We start from the raw sequence: 18,360 nt of genomic DNA on the forward strand, positions 1-18,360 counted from the left end.
AGTGAATGTGTGTGTGAGTGTGTGTCACCCTGTGAAGGACTGGCGCCCCCTCCAGGGTGTGTTCCTGCCTTGCGCCCAGTGATTCCAGGTAGGCTCCAGACCCACCGTGACCCTGAACTGGATAAGAGGTTACAGACAATGAATGAATGTAAATTGTTGAATCTGCGTTTGTGGATCAAGTCACTCGTGTGTTTTTCGTGACGTATATTTGTTCATTTCCTCTCATAGGTTTTTGGATTTTGAGACTTTTCTTTCACATTTCACCCGATCCAAATACAAATGCAGCCTGATGAAATGAACAAATACACGTCACAAAAAACACGCAAGTGACTTGATCCATAAACGCAGATTCAACAATTTACAAATACATTTCAAATTAGAGATTCCGACTTTACAAATATATTCAAAGTAAATTTAAACAAAGGTATTTATTTTCACATAAAAGTATGATATATCTATGAAAAACAAAAACATGTATTTATGAATGTAACTGTATTTGTACAAACTGCAGACTCTGAGACACAGATTGGGATGTGTTCATCTGTGAACAGTGAAACATATTTGTGACTTGTGTTTAATTTGTGGATTAACATTTACGCATTTGTAAAGTATTTTGAGACTAATCTCTCTCCATATTATCTGCAACACAAGCATTCATGTTACATCCTCTATGCTAAATACCCAGTGAGGCTACAAATGCAGTATTAGTCCAGTGAAACCGCTGTCCTTCACACTGTGTGAGCCACGATGAATGGTCAAAGAGAAAGTCTCCACAGTGACTTGGAATAAAACCTTCCACTGAAAGTTAAGAAGGTATTTCTCCTTCGTTTGTAAAGTTTATCATTTTGGAGATTGGCGTTTTACTTTTGCACAAATGTAAAAATAAAATCTTTTTCAGTCACATTCAGTTAATAATACTATTTTGTGTCCAATTTTTTGTCCAGTTGGTGACAGCACCTGGACATTTTTGCTTACCCTCACACTTCAGCGTTTTAGTGTAGAGAACATTGCTGATACACACTGAATGTATTAAGAACATCTACTGCTGTTCTAATAAGTAAATACAGCATTGAAGGATTACTTCCTTCTGTACTTCACTGAAGGATGTTTAAGGCTGCTCTGCCAGCATCCGTATACGATGGCAGCATCCATAAGATTAAACAAAGTCCTTAAGCTGTGTTTTTAAAAGAATGTAAACTCAAACTAAAGGACAGTACATGGCTTAAATCACTCATTTGTACTTCATTTAAAACTTCGGAGACTAGCAGAGGAAAGCCTATGGACTTCTGCTGTATTGACTTTATTTGGTCAAGTGTAGAATTAAAAGCCAGTGGATGCTTAGGCCTGTCAGAAAGAGATAGTTTTGGCACACCAGTCATGTTTCAGAGCCACTCTGCTCATGCAAATTCAGTGCCATGTTGTCCGTAACTGTCTTTCCTTGGACAAAAACATGCTGACTCAGCTCAGCTTTATATTGGTCCTCTTCCAGCAGATACGATTAAGTATTATCATGGCTTCTGCACTCATTTCCATTTCCATTTACACGCTCCCCCCAATCCGCCCACATCTGTGCACATGCGCAACAGGGCGAGTTTGCTCGGTGACACACTGGTGTGCCTCTCAATGCTATTTTCTCAGCAGGCAGCAATGATAGCTTCATCACCAGCATTTAGCCATGCCCATTAGCTGATCTCTGGTAGGCCATGTAAAATGGACACCACTCGCCCACACACTTTCACCACTGGACATACAAAACCAACACAGGCATGTTTGTATTTCAGTAACTCAGGGGTATTTTCACGGACTTGCATATTACTGTAGCTGAATGATGCTGGAAGTTTTGCTTTTTTATCATTATTTAAAAATGACTATTAGGATCGGAAAATGAGCAGTAGGTTTTGAAAATATTCACCTGCTACCTCTATTTTATTGTGACAAAGAGAAGAAAATGTTTATTTCAAAGATAAGGGCCCTATAAAACCAGAAGTGTTTCCTAATGGGGACCAGTTAAATGTTCAGACAACTTCAAACATTTCAACATTCATACCGAGGCCATTTGGTCCACTTAATGAGCCACATACACACACTGCAGAAATACACTTGAGCATGTCTGATGACTGATGCTCTGCATGCCAGTGCAGATATAAGGCCAGTCAAAGGGCAGTCAGACATTTTTAATAAGGCCTATTAAAATGGTTATGGTTATTAAGCATGCTTCATTGCTCCCTTCCCCTGAATTCACAGACAATGCTACTGACGGAAACGCCATGACAATTAGGCTCTCTGCCTCATGTTTTGGAGATGTCGCCAGCACCTCTTATCCCCCCCCCCCCCCCCCCCTGTCTGTCCCCTGGGGCTTTTTGTGGTGCATCACACCTGCTTTCCAGCACATGTGATGCTAAGCTGGAGGCGGATTAGAACAGATACAGTGATCTTTATCAGGGCATGGCTCCTTGTGTTGTATTGAAGCCAGGAAAGTGAAGATATGCCAAGCTAATCTTCTCCAGCATATGTACATCTCCACCAGAGCCATGCACATCACTCTAAAGGGATGTAAACAAAAATGGAAAAAGATCAAGACTGTTGAATGAAAATGCACTCCACTTGATTTGATCATAAAATGGTGATAAGCCGAAGCATGTTCTGTGTTTTCAGGAAGAAGATTACAATGATTCCTCAATCTTTCATCAACTGCACATAATCACCCAATAATCACTGGGAGTCCCTCCACAGCAAAATCACCAGTGCCATATGAATATCTGTAGTGGGTGCTTGAAAACAATGCAGTTTCATACTTCTTAGAAGTATGTAGTGGGCTACACCTCAGGCTGTGCCTCAGTGCATAGTGTGCTGTCTACATAGGCAGCAATTAAATCTTCAAGTGCAGGAAGGCTGTGTCAGTCCTTGTATTTGTGGATTATATATTCTGAAGATTACAGTGTTTCACTTTCACCATATGAATATTTAATGGATATTAAGACTTCAGAATTAAGCTGTAATCATTCATTCATTGTCTGTAAGCTCTTATCCAGTTCAGGGTCGCGGTGGGTCCAGAGCCTACCCGGAATCACTGAGCGCAAGGTGGGAATACACCCTGGAGGGGGCGCCAGTCCTTCACAGGGCGACACAGACTCACACATTCACTCACACCTACGGATACCTTTGAGTCACCAATCCACCTACCAACGTGTGTTTTTGGACTGTGGGAGGAAACCGGAGCACCCGGAGGAAACCCACGCAGACACAGGGAGAACACACCAACTCCTCACAGACAGTCACCCGGAGCGGGAATCGAACCCACAACCTCCAGGTCCCTGGAGCTGTGTGACTGTGACACTACCTGCTGCACATTATTTCCCCCAAATGTGTAGATTATCATTGTATTATACCATAATTAAATATCTGGTGCAATAACTAACTACTATTATTTTATCTACTTAGGGTCCTGTTGTTAAAAATCATGATGCCGAGCTCAGACTCCACACTATTTTTGTCTTTCATGATGGTCACTATGTCAGATTAGCAAATAATAATAACATAAATTCATTCCGTTTTGGTCTGGAGACTGGCACCATTACACGTTTGACATGGACCAATCACTGTTTGCGTTCTTATTAGAGTTCATAGGTCATCGTGGAGGTGAGTGATGTGTGTGATACTGACGTTTTTGAGTTTTCCGAAAAGAAACATAAGAAAAAGAAAAATGATTTGGACCCATTGTGGTTTCTCACGAAGAGAACAGTATGGGATGGTTATCCTTCAAAGAGAAGTGTGTTCTTGCCTTGTGCGCAGTGATTCCTGGAAGGCTCTGGACTGAAGCGGTTACAGACAATCAATGAATGAATGAATGAGTTAGCTACCAGATTCACTCTATGTAAAGGAAAGGGTCTCCTGTGGAGAAGGAGAAAAAAATGTCTTCTTTCCTAAATTCGGCTGTTCCACCCCATAGCCGCATCTGCTCTGTCCCTCTTTGTCTTCTTCATGTTCACATATGTGCACCAGAGACCATTCTGCATTGGTGAACGTCAAGTAACACGTCACAGGAGTTGTCATACTTAGGCGGTAATATACAAAAAAAGCTAGATTTTCATCAGGGTGATGTGGGGTGTCCCAGACACCACATTGCTGTTCTTTGATTATGTCACAGTGTGTGGTCCATTCCTCATTCCTGACGCTCACATTCACATCCAACACTGAAAATGTGTTGGATACAATAAAAGTGTTTCAGAATCAGGCTACATTCATGTAGTTTTATGCTAGCATGAGCTGGTTAATGTTAGCTGACACTGTTTCCAGCTGTGATTTAGTCCTAGAAAACTAGAAGGACAGTTCTGTGTTTATATATTTCGCTATATTTAAACCTTTGAGTAATGCTGCACCGAAGTTGCTAGCTCATGAAACATCTGTGGCTTTTATAACTTACGTAAGCTACAATCCTGTGAGTTGACAGCCCTCACTAACCTGCTAATATGTCTTCCATGGCCCACACAGGCAGCACAGCTAAATTTAATCCAAGATTAATGTTGGCTTCACTAATGGATTCACTCCAGAGACAGTGATGGGACCAGAATGGGTTAAAGATTACATTACAAAGATAAGATAACATGGACAGACCACTCAAAAACCACAAGATCTCTCAAAAAATATGACAATGCATTACAGGCCCATTTTTGTCTGATAAAGACAGAACACCTGGCTTCCACTAATAGCCCATATCAGCCTACCCAGCTGGGGCATTTCTTCTATTCCCAGTTTTGGGCAAACGCACATTACTGACTCCCTTATGTTTAGCAGGCTGAAAATTCTCCACAAGGGGGGGCCATTAGCATTCAAATAGCTGTTTATGCTAGGCTAAAGTAACATTGTGTCGTTTCTTGGCTTTTTCTTTGTTTTGTTTGTTTGTTTTTCTTGTCAAATTGTGATATTGCCTCTTTTATAATGAAGGGCAAACATCCAAAACAGCCAGAGCTACGTGGGCAGAATATTTACAATAACTCAGAACTGACATAACATCGCCCAGTGAGTCAGAATGCTGCTCAGGGGCACAGAGTGTATGTGCTGATTTCACCGTTTACCCGCTTCTCCAATGAGAGCCCTGAAGTGAGGCTGTTAGAGTATAGCACACGTACCATTTAATGATGGAATATTACAGCATACAAGAAAACGACGTGTATTACACTGTGCACACCACGGCGGACAGAAGCTGAAGGACAAACAGTCTGAGGTTACGGTCACAGCAAATGTCCGTTGGTTCCTCGCGAGAGAAAATAGTTACAGAAGAGCGTCAGTCCGAGCCCTTGTGTGTGCTTATCGCTCATGCAGTCTGCGGTTACGGCGCAGAGCTTCATGTCCTTTCGGGTTTGTTCGTGTTGTTTACGGTCCGCTGAGCGCGCGCTGCTCCCCCTCCTCACTTGTAGGAGCTGCGCGCCTCGCGCAGGGAGCGGTCGTAAGGCATTGACGCGAAGAAGGAGTTGCGGAGCTGACAGTTGATGAACAGCACGATGAGCAGCACGAGCAGGAAAAGCACGAGGCACATCACCACGTACGTGGCCAGGTCCGGTTTGTTGAGCTCGCGCAGGCCTCCCGCGCCTCCCGCCGCTCCTTCCCCGCCACCCGCTCCTCCGCCCGCGCCTCCGCCTCCTCCGCGGCCCGCGGGCTTCAGCAGCGCGGACACGCTCACCGGCGCGTGCACGGAGACGCCGAGAGGCGGCGGCGCGTGCGTGTGGTTCATCGCCGCCGTGGAGTTGAGGAGGACTTGGCGCAACATGAGCGCGAGCGGCGTCAGGCTGGAAAACAGAGCAGCAGAGTTAGGAGTTAGACAAGGACGCGTGGGGTTCACCTTCACAACAAACCTCCATTTTTAAGAACGTGCTTATTTGACGTTTCTGAAAATGCGAGGGACTTTTTTTCCACGTCCACTACAAAAGGTCCAGTGATACTTTAATGAGAAGTAGGTACTGAAAAAGTATCGCTTTGTCACGACAGAGACCGGACACACGCAGAGGAAACATGAAGTCTACAATACAACATTGGCAATTAAAATACTGTATTAGACAAACATTAACAGACCCTGCTGCCTTCATCCTGTGACACAGCACTGATCAGAGCATTAATACATTTGGGGAAAACACAAGCAAAAAGGCAAACAGTGAAAAAAAAAACACACATCTGCTGTTATTCTCTGTATAACCCTCTCTCAGAAAATCTGTCACTGGTGATACCCTCAAGGATCCATCTGCATTAGCTTTAATTCGAGAACATAGCTGTAACATATTCTATTACAATTTTAGATTCGTTAAATTAGCATTGGTTCCCAGTAAACAAGGAACGTCCCTGAACGTTCCAAATAGGTCTAAAAGTAGTCTGTTCGTCAAGGACATATTTTAAACGTCAATGGACGTCCAAAATCCATCTTGATAAGTTAGTTAAGTGGTGACCAATCAATAACGTCAGTGGACGTCCAAAACGCGTTTTATACAAGTAATTTATTTCGGGACCAATTAATAACGTCAGTGGACGTCCAAAATACGTCTAATAGTCGTCTTTTCAATGTCCGTGTTTGGACGTCTTTTCAACTTTCATTTTCAATCTTAAGAGAACGTTGATTAGACGGCAGTCATTACGTTATTTCAACGTTGAATCAACGGCTAACTGGGTTTATTCCCTGTTTCAGCCCCTATCTTTGTATTTAAGGCACTTTTTTTTTAAATCCCTCCAGTTATGAAAACTTTCAAATATTAGTTTACCTTCATTTAAATGAAGGAATTTAAGACCCCTGCTGTACCTTTACTGGAGGAGAATGTACTTGTACAGGACCCTTTTCTGACCGGGTCAGACCTACACGGTCACTGCATAGGGCACTGCCAGAAGGTTCCGGAACTGCCCGGTGTTTTCAGCGCTACATTAGCGTTTTAACGGGTTCTTTTAAGAACTACAATGAGGGTTCCATCATAGAGAACACCCCGTTAATCAGGGGGGGTCTCGGATGGTCCACTGCTGACGTACTCACATACAGAAGAACCAGTTAAGAGTTTGCTCTTGCTGCCAGATCCTATACTACACTCTACACATCATGTCTATGTCACATCTGGAGCTCACTTTCCGTGCGTAGTGGTCAGCAGAGCGGCGACGAGGAGCGCATTTCACGGACACCTCCTCTTCCTCCTCTCGCGTGCCTCACGCTCGCGCCTTCACCGCCTCCACGTGGAAACGAGCCATAGACGACTGCAGCGCTTCTCCTTCAAGCGGACCCTTGAATCACACACAACCTCACTGTATTAGATAAGAATCACCTCCACAAAGCGAAGGCCCGCGCCAGATGGGCACACTGCGTAGCTCGGGGTGCGCGCGCAAGCTTCACGCAGAGCTCGAGCGCTCGGAGTTGGAGCCGCTAGCCGCGCGTCGTCTCCGTCTCGAGAGCATCGCGTGCGCACTGTTGGCTTTTCATCTCCGGAAAACAAAGAAAGAAAGAAAAAAAAACGTCAAGGAGCCACACGCGCAAGTCCGTCACCGCCGAGCGCGGCACACGCGCATATCGATCCGAATCCGCCGAGAAGAGGAGGGGGCGAGCGTTAAGGAGGAAAGGAGGAAAACAAATGACTCAGCCAGCACGACAACACACGCGCTCTCCGGTCCCTCGCCGCGCGTGGACTGTGCGGAGTGCGCGCGGGAGGAGGAGGAGGAGGGAGAGGTGGGAGACAGGAGTGGAGAGGAGGAGAGAAGGAGGAGGCTTGGTGACGCGCCTCCCTCTTTTCTTCCTCGAGACAGACCCTTCAGCTGGAGAGCGCGTGAGCAGGAGAGTGTCGGGGCGCTGGGGAATGTCTCGGTGAGATTTGAAGAAGGACACACGGAGGGTCAGAGCGACTCTGGTTCAGCGCGAGGTCGCAGGGCTGAGCTGTGACTGTCTGCCCTCAGGACTCTGTTTCAGCTCCGCTCAGGTTTTTCCTAAACCCAAGCTTTTTTTCTTTGAGTTCAGATAACTTTGAAAAGGTCACGTAGAAATGACCCTCAGCCACTTTCCCATTTGAGAAATCTGACATGAAGCAGAAGTTATCTGGCTAAACTGAGTATTCCTACTTTGCAGAGCACCCGCCACCGACCCTGAATTGACCTGAACTAAACTTTCAGATGTAGAAGTAGAAATCTGCACTCTGCACCATTTCTCAGTCTGTTTTTGTGCCTGTGTGTGTGTTATTGTGTTCTGTGATGGTTTTGGTGCCCTTTCAGGGACTGGTGTGTGCTCTGGTGGTTCTCATATGTGCTCACAATGTTGTCCATACTTTGCAGAATAACCTAATGTTTTATCATGAACAGTCCTAAGGGCCTGTGACTGACAGGGGCCCTTAAAAAGATTGGAACCTTTGTTGTTATTCTCAATCCAGTAGTGACAGGGGTGAAAAACATCTCCAGCAGCACTGCTGTGTCTGATCCACTTGTACCAACACAACACACACTAAAACACCACCCCCACCACTTCAACGTCACTGCACTGAGAATCACCCACCACCCAGATGATAAAAAGTGGGGGTTAAAAGGTATGCAGAGTAACAGATGGACTAAGGCTTGTAATAGTAGAATTTCAAGGTTCAAATATGGTCAGTTGAGCTGATATAACTCACAATGACTAGTTGTGTTCATTGTTGAACCATAAGGGCAACATCAGAAGTTGTAGTAATCAACTGTTTCTTATATCGTATGCATAGTTCACCAACAGAAATGTTCCACAATACCTTGGAATATAATACTTTGCTGACACAGGTGTTCAATTGCACACTCACAGCTTGCATAACCTCTATTGAAAAGCATTGACTAACAGAATGGGACACTCTGGAGCTGAGGCTTAGGAGCGGAAAGTCACCATGTTCAGTGTCAAGTGTGGGGTGGAGGGGTATAGACCTCCTCAGCTTTGGGCTGTGTGAATGGTGGACCTGAGGTTTCTGGACTGATAGAGCTCGAACCAGTACCACTGGAATGAGTTGGAGTGGTGTTTGTGATTCAGAACTAGTCATCCTACATGATAAATAAATAAATAAATAAAAACCTTCCCAGGAGAGCAGAGGCTGCTACTGTAAAATAGGATGATAAAAAAACAGATGCTATTGTGCAGAAGAAGCATGTGTCTTAAAACTTTAGGCCACATAGTGTACAGTACTTAATATGCATTGCCAGGGAACAAGTGCCAGTTGGAGTGTGAAGAAAACCCACAACAGAGCTGTAAGGCCTAAGGTTTCATAAACATTCAGCAGCGACCGCCTTGAATTAGCATCAGACATATTTGGGTTCAGCAGAGCAAGGACAGAGGCTTGGACAACCTCACAGAATGAACAGACGGTCCACGCAGATATAACTACACGATCTCTTTTGTAATAGCAAAAATGTTTGCGGTTTAGCTGTGTTTTCTGTAGACGGAGCACGAGAGAATAATCTGTCTGGATCTGTTATGGCCTGGCACTGGAAACAAGCAAAGCCACGGATCACCATGGCTCTGTGCATTAAACATGTGAACACCAAACACCTTGTCACAGCGTGTAAACAGCTCGCATAAAACATTCAGACAACTGCAGAAAGCATCTAAATCCCTCTCGGTGGCGGATTCGCACAAACATCCCACGGATATGTTTACATTAAGGAGGAAAAAGAAAAGGCATGGGGCAATTGTGGGGATGTAAGGAGATTAGAATTGGTTTTGCTGGTGACACTTTTCCTTCTAAAGGGGTCTGGTTCGCTTCGGGCGTGCTGCACCCTCATCCTCACTCCCAACAACACTGCGCTGACCCACTTTCTCTCGCCTGTGTCCAAGTCCATCTCTTTACATTTCACTTTGTGACAAACTAACTCCTTTTCGCTCCATTCCACTTGGAAGCTCCTTGTGGAAAGGGTATACAAACTTGACATGGGGAGGGAGGGATGGGATTTAGTCAGAAAGTGAGAGAGAGGGAGAGAGAGAGTCAGCGAGCAAGAGAGAGGTATTTTTAGATCCCTCTTTCCAAACAATAATAACAGTGTTCATTAGGAGCTGCTTAGTGGGTGACCCGGAGGCTGATTAAAGCTGCCGTAGAGGTTTATGGGGTTTTCACGTGCAGCACTCTCGCCCCTTCACTTCAAATAAGGCTTGACAGTGCCACACATAATTAGGAGCCAGGGAAATGGCAGTAAACACATGAAACGAGGTGAGAAGTGAAAGGAGAGGATGGTGGACACCCACACGGCTGCGGTAGAGCGAATCACTGTAAATGTCCTCAGCAGGGGGCCGCAGAGTCGAGAGAGATAAGTCTTCTCCGCCATAGGGCCGCTGACTCATTGGACTCACGGCACACAGGCCAGCCCCATTCTCCAAACGAGAATTCCATAATCCGAACCCTCTTTCCAACTGTTTCACAATTTTTAATAGGCTGTGTTTACACCTCGTTTCTCACTCCAGGCCTGTGGATCAATGTGTGAATACCAACCACTGAAATAGCTCCAAACCAATACGTTCACTCTGTAGGTAGTAGGCCAAGCAAGCATCGTCTTAGCATTCTCCTCAGAGGGGGAGGGGCACAAGCAGTAGAGCAGGACTTGACCTGGTTTGGCACCTGTTGGATATTACAGGGTAAGGGTCCCATCACTCAAGCGCTTTTCACCACCACAGCCATCCTCTGAGCCAGGAAAACTGGCTCTGCAAAATGACAAGCCAAGATTGCTTTGTTTCAAGGATTACAGCAGAAGTCATGGCTGCTTGAATAAAGATTACACAGCAGACACACTGTAGGCCAACCTTCCTCCAGGGTTTCTTAGTCATGCACTCAAAGCTCAGCTAAAAATCATAAAGGTCTTAAGGATAATTCTTACTAAATTACATCAGCCAAGTATTCCTGTTTGGTTAGTCAACATAATCCAGAAAATTCTCTGTAACAAACTTAAGTACCAGAAAGAGGTGGAGTAGCTCGATAGAACAGCGGACATCATCCTGATCCTAGAGATCCACAATCCCGTAGAGTCTAATTTCAGACTAATTCTGCCACACTTCCAGCCAATAAACCTCTTAAGTGGCCTACGAATCAGATGATCTGATGATAGAGTGTTGGGTAAGTTTACTTCTCTGCGGAACCAATTTATGGGGAAATGAGACTGAGTCATTACTGCAAAAAGCAAACTATATTTAGCACGCTAATAGGGGCAATAGGCAGAAAGGAATAAGTGGCCAGACAGTAATTTAGGCTTGCTGTGTAGTGGGATGCCGGGGAACCACATGTCTGAACACCTCCTTCTCCAGGATGGTAAATCCCCACACTACACCACATCTTGCTACACACCAAGCCCAAACAAACCCCCAAAACAACAACTTTAACCTCCCCAAAATAACACAAATGGAATAATAAACAAAATGAAAGTGTGGCCACTGAGCATGCTGGGAGCTCCCCCATTAGGTTGTCTGCTTCATCTATACCTGGTGCCGGCAAAAAAATATCTCACAAAATAGCAACTTCTTAACTTTCAATAGAAGTCAATAATTAATAATAAATAATTATGCGCATTTCTATTGGCCCATTCGGCATGTCATTTTCACACTATATAAAGGACAGCTGCTGTGTTCAAATGATGTAAAATAAAAATCCACAAAAATGGAGATGCATGCTGTAATTGGACAGCGACGATATGCAAACAAAGTCCAATGGTTTTGAATGAATTGTTTATGTGATTCCTGAATAATCATACATTTAAAATATCTGCCTATTCAGTCTACCGATGCTTAACCACACCCATTCTGTCAGACACAGAAACAAATACAGTTATGAACTTATTTGTACATCCCCTGTGATGGACTGGTGCGGAGTATAGAGTGTGTTTTTGTCTTCAGTTCTGAGAAGGCCACTCCTACACGGATTAGGAGGAAGAATTTATAGAAGATGAATGAATGAATGAATGAATGAATGTAGAATATGGGCCATTTAAAGTCTCATTTTGTAAATGAGAAATGATTCATCTCTGAAACCTTCTAAAAAAAAGTAATAATATGTGAGAATGCTATTTTTACATTCAGAATACTCCTGAAATAAAAACATTCTGAGAAAAGTAATTAAAAACATTTGCATAGGCTTTTCTTGTAGTAAGCAGCTTTCTAGCTTTAGGCTTTGCATGTTTTTACTGTAATCTTGTAATAGCCTTGGAGCCTGTGTTGTGATCTTAGCCCAGAGTTGATCTCATGGCCACAGGGCTCTAATTCCCCTCTGTCTACTTCTGAATCCACAAACATGTTCAGTATGTAGCTGCTCTGCCAGACGCCACCTCCCTTTAATTTTACAGAAGTCTGCAAAGGACACAGTCAAATAAACAGACAAGATCCAGGCCTTGTCGCTGGAGCTAGCAGATCTGAATAAACATTCACGCACTCACTCACACTTTCTCACACACACAAATGCATGTATACAAGGTGAAGTACGCTTGGACCATGCAGACATCCAGCTCCCAACAGAGTCAACTCTCATAAAAATCACTGTCCACAGAAGATGTGGCACTGCTGCCTGATCTCAGATCAGCTCCTCACACCCAAGAGTGAAAGTGGTGATTCTTGATAGGTTCAACCGAAAAGAGTAGTATAAAAATGAACACGTGAATAATCATATTTACAGCTTTGTAAATCAATATTGCAATAATGTATAGATCTCACAACTTAGGTTTGTATCATTAGCTCTTTGCCATTTATTGAGCAATGCTGAGCCAAAAGATTTCATGAATTACACCTATTTTTTTCCTAGCTTGTCCACATTGTTCATATTAAACACCAGAAGAGCTGACAATGAGCTGTTCACTGTTAAACCAAATTTCACACTTCAACTATATCACATTGAAAGTTTAACGGTAAACTTCACACTCAGTTCCATTAAACACTAGAAGAAGTCACCATGAACTTCATAACGACTTGAGAGTTCACAGTTGTATCTATGGTTGGACTATTAAGGTGAAAGTAGAACCCTGAGCTTTTATCTTTCTACTGTAAACTTAAGAGCTTTACCTTGAAATTTCACAGTCCTTTCTTCTGGTTATTTGTTGTGCTGCTATGAGTAGATCATCTTATGAAGGTCCTGACCATTACAAGACCATCAAAGCTGAAATGGGGATAAGAATGTAATCAGAGAAACAGGTAAACTACTGTCTGTAATAGTAGAAATACAAAGTGTTCCTGTATGGTCAGTGATGGACAATGAGTGTAGAAACAAGGTAGGTTCACTGTATACAGTATTATGCAAATGTCAAAAACAATCCTGCGTAGTTCATTCATTCATTGTCTAAAACCGCTTATCCAGTTCAGGGTCATGGTGGGTCCGGAGCCTACCCAGAATCACTGGACGCAAGGCGGGAACACACCCTGCAGGGGGCGCCATTTTTTCACAGAGGAAGATTAAAAACAAAACAAATCACAAAAATATCAGAGCTACAGTTAAATAAACACATACAAAAACCCAATTTAAATGTGGTTAAACCCCGCACACAGTGTTATTACAGTGATATGAACACACATGCAGATCACAGATGTCCTTACATTCCTGCGTACACTAGATCTCTCCAAATTAATACGAGAGCCAGTACATTTCTTTATAAAAATAAAGAACTGGGTTTAGTGGTACATGGTGATTGGATGCTGGGTTGTTGCTACATGACGTCCCGATGCTGGGCTTGTAATGCATTTTACAGCAGATGCAGTTTACAGTTATTTACTGTAATTTATTAGCCCTTTTCTAACCCACCGGTCAACGGAGAGAGAACCATTCAGCAAATGTACCTTTTGGTATTATGGTAGCCATATAGGATGTTCCTAAATGTAAGTGTAAATACAAGACATAGATCAAACCAGACTCCAGGAAACTGAGTGATGCAACTGTCTAAGTATTAAGCTTATCACTGAAGATTGTAAATTTAATCCCTGGGGATACAGGGGATCCATGGCAAAGGGTTGATGAGAGTATAGTTGGCCACGCTCTCCCTGGGTGGTCCTACCTGTTCTCTGTCCCTCAACACAATGCTATCCACTGCAGGCACCTGTCAGCTAGTATTAGTATAGCATAGTACTTGGCAGTTAATTATCTTCTCCAAGCTCATAAAGCTGTCCACTGTTGTTACATTAGCAGCAGTTCAAAAAGAAGTGGTGGCTGGCTTTATAGGTCTCAGAGGAAGCATGTCCAAGGCTGCATACTCACAGCTTGGTGAATGTTGAAAACTTGAATTTGAAATGACAGTGATTAAAGATGAGGAGAAATATGAGAGGGAAAGCCCACTTGTATTTATCTTGGATTACCTGTCTGCAGTCATGTATGCACTTGTGTAATATTTACTTACAAATGTCATATATATTGTTGCTTATCACTGCTTGTTTTTTTTTTTACGGTGGTAATGGGTTGGGGCGGCACAGTGGTGCAGCAGGTAGTGTCGCAGTCACACAGCTCCAAGGACCTGGAGGTTGTGGGTTCGATTCCTGCTCCAGGTGACTGTCTATGAGGAGTTGGTGTGTTCTCCCTGTGTCTGCGTGGGTTTCCTCCAGGTGCTCCAATTTCCTCCCACAGTCCAAAAACCCATCATGATTGAATGAATGAATAATGGGTTGTTTGTTTTTTTGTTGTTGTTGTTGTTTTGCCCCCCCCCCCCCCCCGGGTACTTCATGCCCTGTGGAGAATAGCAGTACCACTCTGCAGTCTGTTAAACTGAGATTCAGTGAAGCAAACTGTTACCTAATAAACTGACAAGACAAGGTATCTTAATCCTAACTTTGGAGGAACTCCAGATCTGTTTCCATATCAGTGTAACAGGGCTGTTAATCCCCTTCCCATAAAAGTCATGCAGTTCCCATAGTTAAATATGCCTGCTGTGATGTACTCTCCTCTCCATCTATAAGACTGGCTGCAATGTTTCTGTCTCTCTGTCTCTCTCTCTCTCTCATGCTTTCTCCCGACACTGAGAAAATAAAAAGCCCTATAAAATGGTCCTTCTGTGAGGACAGACTGTCTGTGGTGTAGACGCGCAGGTTTGCTTGATCACATCCCTGACTCACTTGGTTTATGTCCATAACATGCCAGGCTTGTTTTGATAGGTGCGATCTGGCAGCTCTGCTTTAGCTCTGCAGAAAACTGAAGCGTTCTAAGAGAGATGCTGAGTCGGTCACATGTTTACTTCAGGTGCTAGTGTTGCTCGGGGCTGATGTGACTCCCTCCAAAACATTCAGGCAATGGGAGCTAATCACAAGAGTCACGGAAAGCTAGACTCTTCATCAGCACTTAAGTAAACACAGGGAAATCAACACATCCTCCAAGTCAATTTGCTGAACACAGGTGGAGAAAAGGCTTATGGAAAGGCAGGCTGAACCACTTTGCATATATGGTAATAACCTACAAAGCACTCTCATATGAACGTAAACATGAAGGAAGACTTGAAACTGCCTGTTTGTTTGTTTGTTTTTATTTTAGGGTGTGTGTGTGTGTTTGTGAGGGTGTGTGTTTGTTTTAGTCAAGCATAGAGAGAAGAGGTGACTTGAGCTGTGAGAGATTTCATTAACAGAACAGATGGGCACTTAATAGATTTTCAGGACTAAGAGACATCTTCCTATCCACACACCGAGAGAGAGAGAGAGAGAGAGAGAGAGAGAGAGAGAGAGAGAGAGAGAGAGAGAGAGAGAGAGAGAGAATCTAGCAGGGCCTCCAGTGGCCACAGGGAGTGTGTGTGTGTGTGTGAATATATATCTTTATGTGTTTTTTTAAGTTGCTCTCAAGACACATGCTCATAAATAGGATTATTTTTGTGATAATGTTTGCAAACATGTGGTGAATGTTCACATTTGATGCTCCACATGCAACTCATGTGTCTACATAATCCGCCCACGACAAGTGCGCACACATACACACACACTGCCTTATGAAATTTGTACTTTGTGTACACACAAGAAAAACACACCCTGGAGGGGGCGCCAGTCCTTCACAGTGTGACACATACTCACACATTCACACCTATGGACAATTTTGAGTCGCCAATCCACCTACCAACGAGTGTTTTTGGACTGTGGGAGGAAACCGGAGCCCCGGAGGTCTGTCACAATCTGCCATACACGATATTACGAAAAGACTCCTGAAATCCAGATAAATCTCAGTCTTTGTAAGGCTCAGTAAGGCTGAGCTCCACTGGTAGATGTGTAGCCTTTGGGGCCTCAGATGGCACTGCATTAGCCATCGAAACTATACCACACTGAGAAACACATACATCAGCCGTGAATAATGACTTCTTTTGCACATGCCACAACAGTGTGGCTTTGTAGACTGCAGGCTATGGCACATTAGGGTTTATCTCAAGCAAGAATAGACAAAAAAAATGAACTATTCCAAAACTGTTTTCACTAAGGTTCAAGAGAATGAACAAATCACAGATTTTTGTTTTTATTGAACTTTACCATCAGGGTTCAGAAATATAATTTATAATATTCTAATCCTAACCCTGAACTTAATTTGTAACCAAATAAATATATTTCCTCGAGGTTGTAGACAAATAAACAAAGAAAAGACCACTTTATCTGTGCCATCATTATTTGTTTGTTCTAGGATTGTGTGGTTTTCTAAAATTCAGGACATTCTTGTCCTAAAAACATACAAAACCACTGTAAACACACACACACACACACACACACACACACACACACACACACACACACACATACATACAGATAGTATCGCTCTAAAGGAGCTGAGGGTTTTCCCCTTGCCTCTTCTCAATATTAAAGCTGTTGTAACAAATCAAATGCATTCTGTGACATGAAAACCACAGGGAAATACTCATATCTGGAGCACATTGTGAGATCAAACCTCCAGATTTCTCTCTGATATCAGCCTAGCTTTCCCTTGATGTTCTTTTATGTCAATAGATGTGAAAGCAAACTGGATTTAGCGGTGCTTGATGTGATTTTAAAGCTATGATGAGAATAGATTTTGGGGTGGAGGAGGTGAAGATATGAAGAGGGGGTAAAAGTAGACTTGCTTCCTCTGAGCCCTGTGTTAAGGCATATGTCACTCATAATGATTTTCAAGTCCATTGCCTTCCACTGGGAGCTTTTAGTACATGGTTATGTTGGGTGATTATTCTAGCTAGCTAAGAGGTTTTAAATGGGGAAGGTTCATTTTGAATCATTCGGAAAGAAAACAAATGACTTGTATAAAAATATTTAGTGAAATCTGATATTAATAAGTGCATTATATACAAAATTACTCTCTCATTGTTATATGTTACATGCATGCAAAGACTGAACAGGAACACTAAACAGAACAGAAATATCCACTGTGGTTTTTGGTTTCAAATTGTGCAAAAAATGCATCTGGACAGTGGGAAATTGGACCATTCCTGAAGAAAACAGATCCACCATAATTTTGAACAACAGGGAGCTTCCAGTGTTAGTTGAAAGCTTGTATCACTGTGATGAAAAGGAGAAGATCAAGAACCACAAATAACTTACCAATGTGTCTTTCTCTTGCTCATTTGTAATGTGAATTTTACCCAGGTTGCATGTTAATACTGCAGCTAATGAACCACCCTCACTGTATTATAGGGAATGTGTAAAAGCAGTATCAGCTCCACTTTTTAGCACAGGAGGACCACAGTCACAAATGATCCCTACACAATGAAACATAACACTGTGGTTCACCAAATCAACAGTGCTTTTGTGTTAGGAAGTGGCATGATCAGTTTGCATGCTGTTATTCCATCGTCACACCAAAAACAATCCCGGAAGCATAGATAGTCCATCTATTTCTCCTTCCCCTCTGTTCTTCAATGGTCAGGACCTCTACCGAGCAGGTATTATTTGGGTGCCATTCTCAGTGCTGCAGCGACCTAAACGTGGTGGTGTTGTGTTGTGCCGGTACAAGTGGATCAGTCACAGCAGTGCTGCTTGACTTTTTAAACCCTGTGTATACTCACTGTCCACTCTGTTACATTCCTACCTCCTTGGTCCACCTTATAGATGTAAAGTGAGAGAGAATAGCTCATCTGTTGCTGCGCAGTTTGTGTTGGTCGTCCTCTAGTCTTTCATCGGTGAACACAGGATGCTGTTGACTGGATATTTTTGATTGTTTTAAAGACTCTATCAGCCCTGCTTTGTTTGCTGGTTCTCCTCCATGTAGCTTCCATGTGGCAGATTGGATGGGGCAGAATCACATGACTACGTGTGGTAGTATGGTTTTAAGGGGACAGTACTTTCAAACAATGATCAGAATTAAAAGAAAAATGATATGATTGATATAGGAAAGATTACATTTATTAGAAGTTCTGAATGTCGATTTAAATTCATTTTTGTTTAATTACTCAGCCCTAGCACCTGGTAAACTGCACTAATTTACCTCTCTCTACTGC

At 43.2% G+C, this 18,360-nt stretch overlaps 1 protein-coding gene across 3 annotated transcripts; it reads right to left on the reverse strand.

Annotated features, from left to right (window-relative positions):
- Window positions 1–5,125: 5,125 nt before the first annotated feature.
- On the reverse strand, window positions 5,126–18,053 carry LOC136695655 (small integral membrane protein 32-like). 3 transcript variants are annotated; one of them, XM_066669876.1, is made up of 3 exons: window positions 17,929–18,053; window positions 12,995–13,088; window positions 5,126–5,786 (listed from the first exon to the last, which is right to left on the reverse strand). In XM_066669876.1, exon 3 carries the CDS (start codon window positions 5,765–5,767, stop codon window positions 5,408–5,410), a length of 360 nt encoding a protein of 119 aa, XP_066525973.1. In that variant the 5' UTR covers window positions 5,768–5,786; window positions 12,995–13,088; window positions 17,929–18,053; the 3' UTR covers window positions 5,126–5,407. The 3 variants fall into 3 exon arrangements, with proteins under 3 accessions (XP_066525973.1, XP_066525972.1, XP_066525970.1); XM_066669875.1 differs by lacking the exons at window positions 12,995–13,088; window positions 17,929–18,053 and adding an exon at window positions 7,293–7,638; XM_066669873.1 differs by lacking the exons at window positions 12,995–13,088; window positions 17,929–18,053 and adding an exon at window positions 7,099–7,638.
- Between the last annotated feature and the right edge of the window lie 307 nt (window positions 18,054–18,360).

This window comes from Hoplias malabaricus, chromosome 4, assembly GCF_029633855.1.
Source record: "Hoplias malabaricus isolate fHopMal1 chromosome 4, fHopMal1.hap1, whole genome shotgun sequence".
NCBI lineage: Eukaryota > Metazoa > Chordata > Actinopteri > Characiformes > Erythrinidae > Hoplias > Hoplias malabaricus.

Excerpts from the sequence above, each read along its gene's own strand:
- LOC136695655 (XM_066669876.1), bottom strand. The coding sequence starts at position 5,767 with ATGTTGCGCCAAGTCCTCCTCAACTCCACGGCGGCGATGAACCACACG.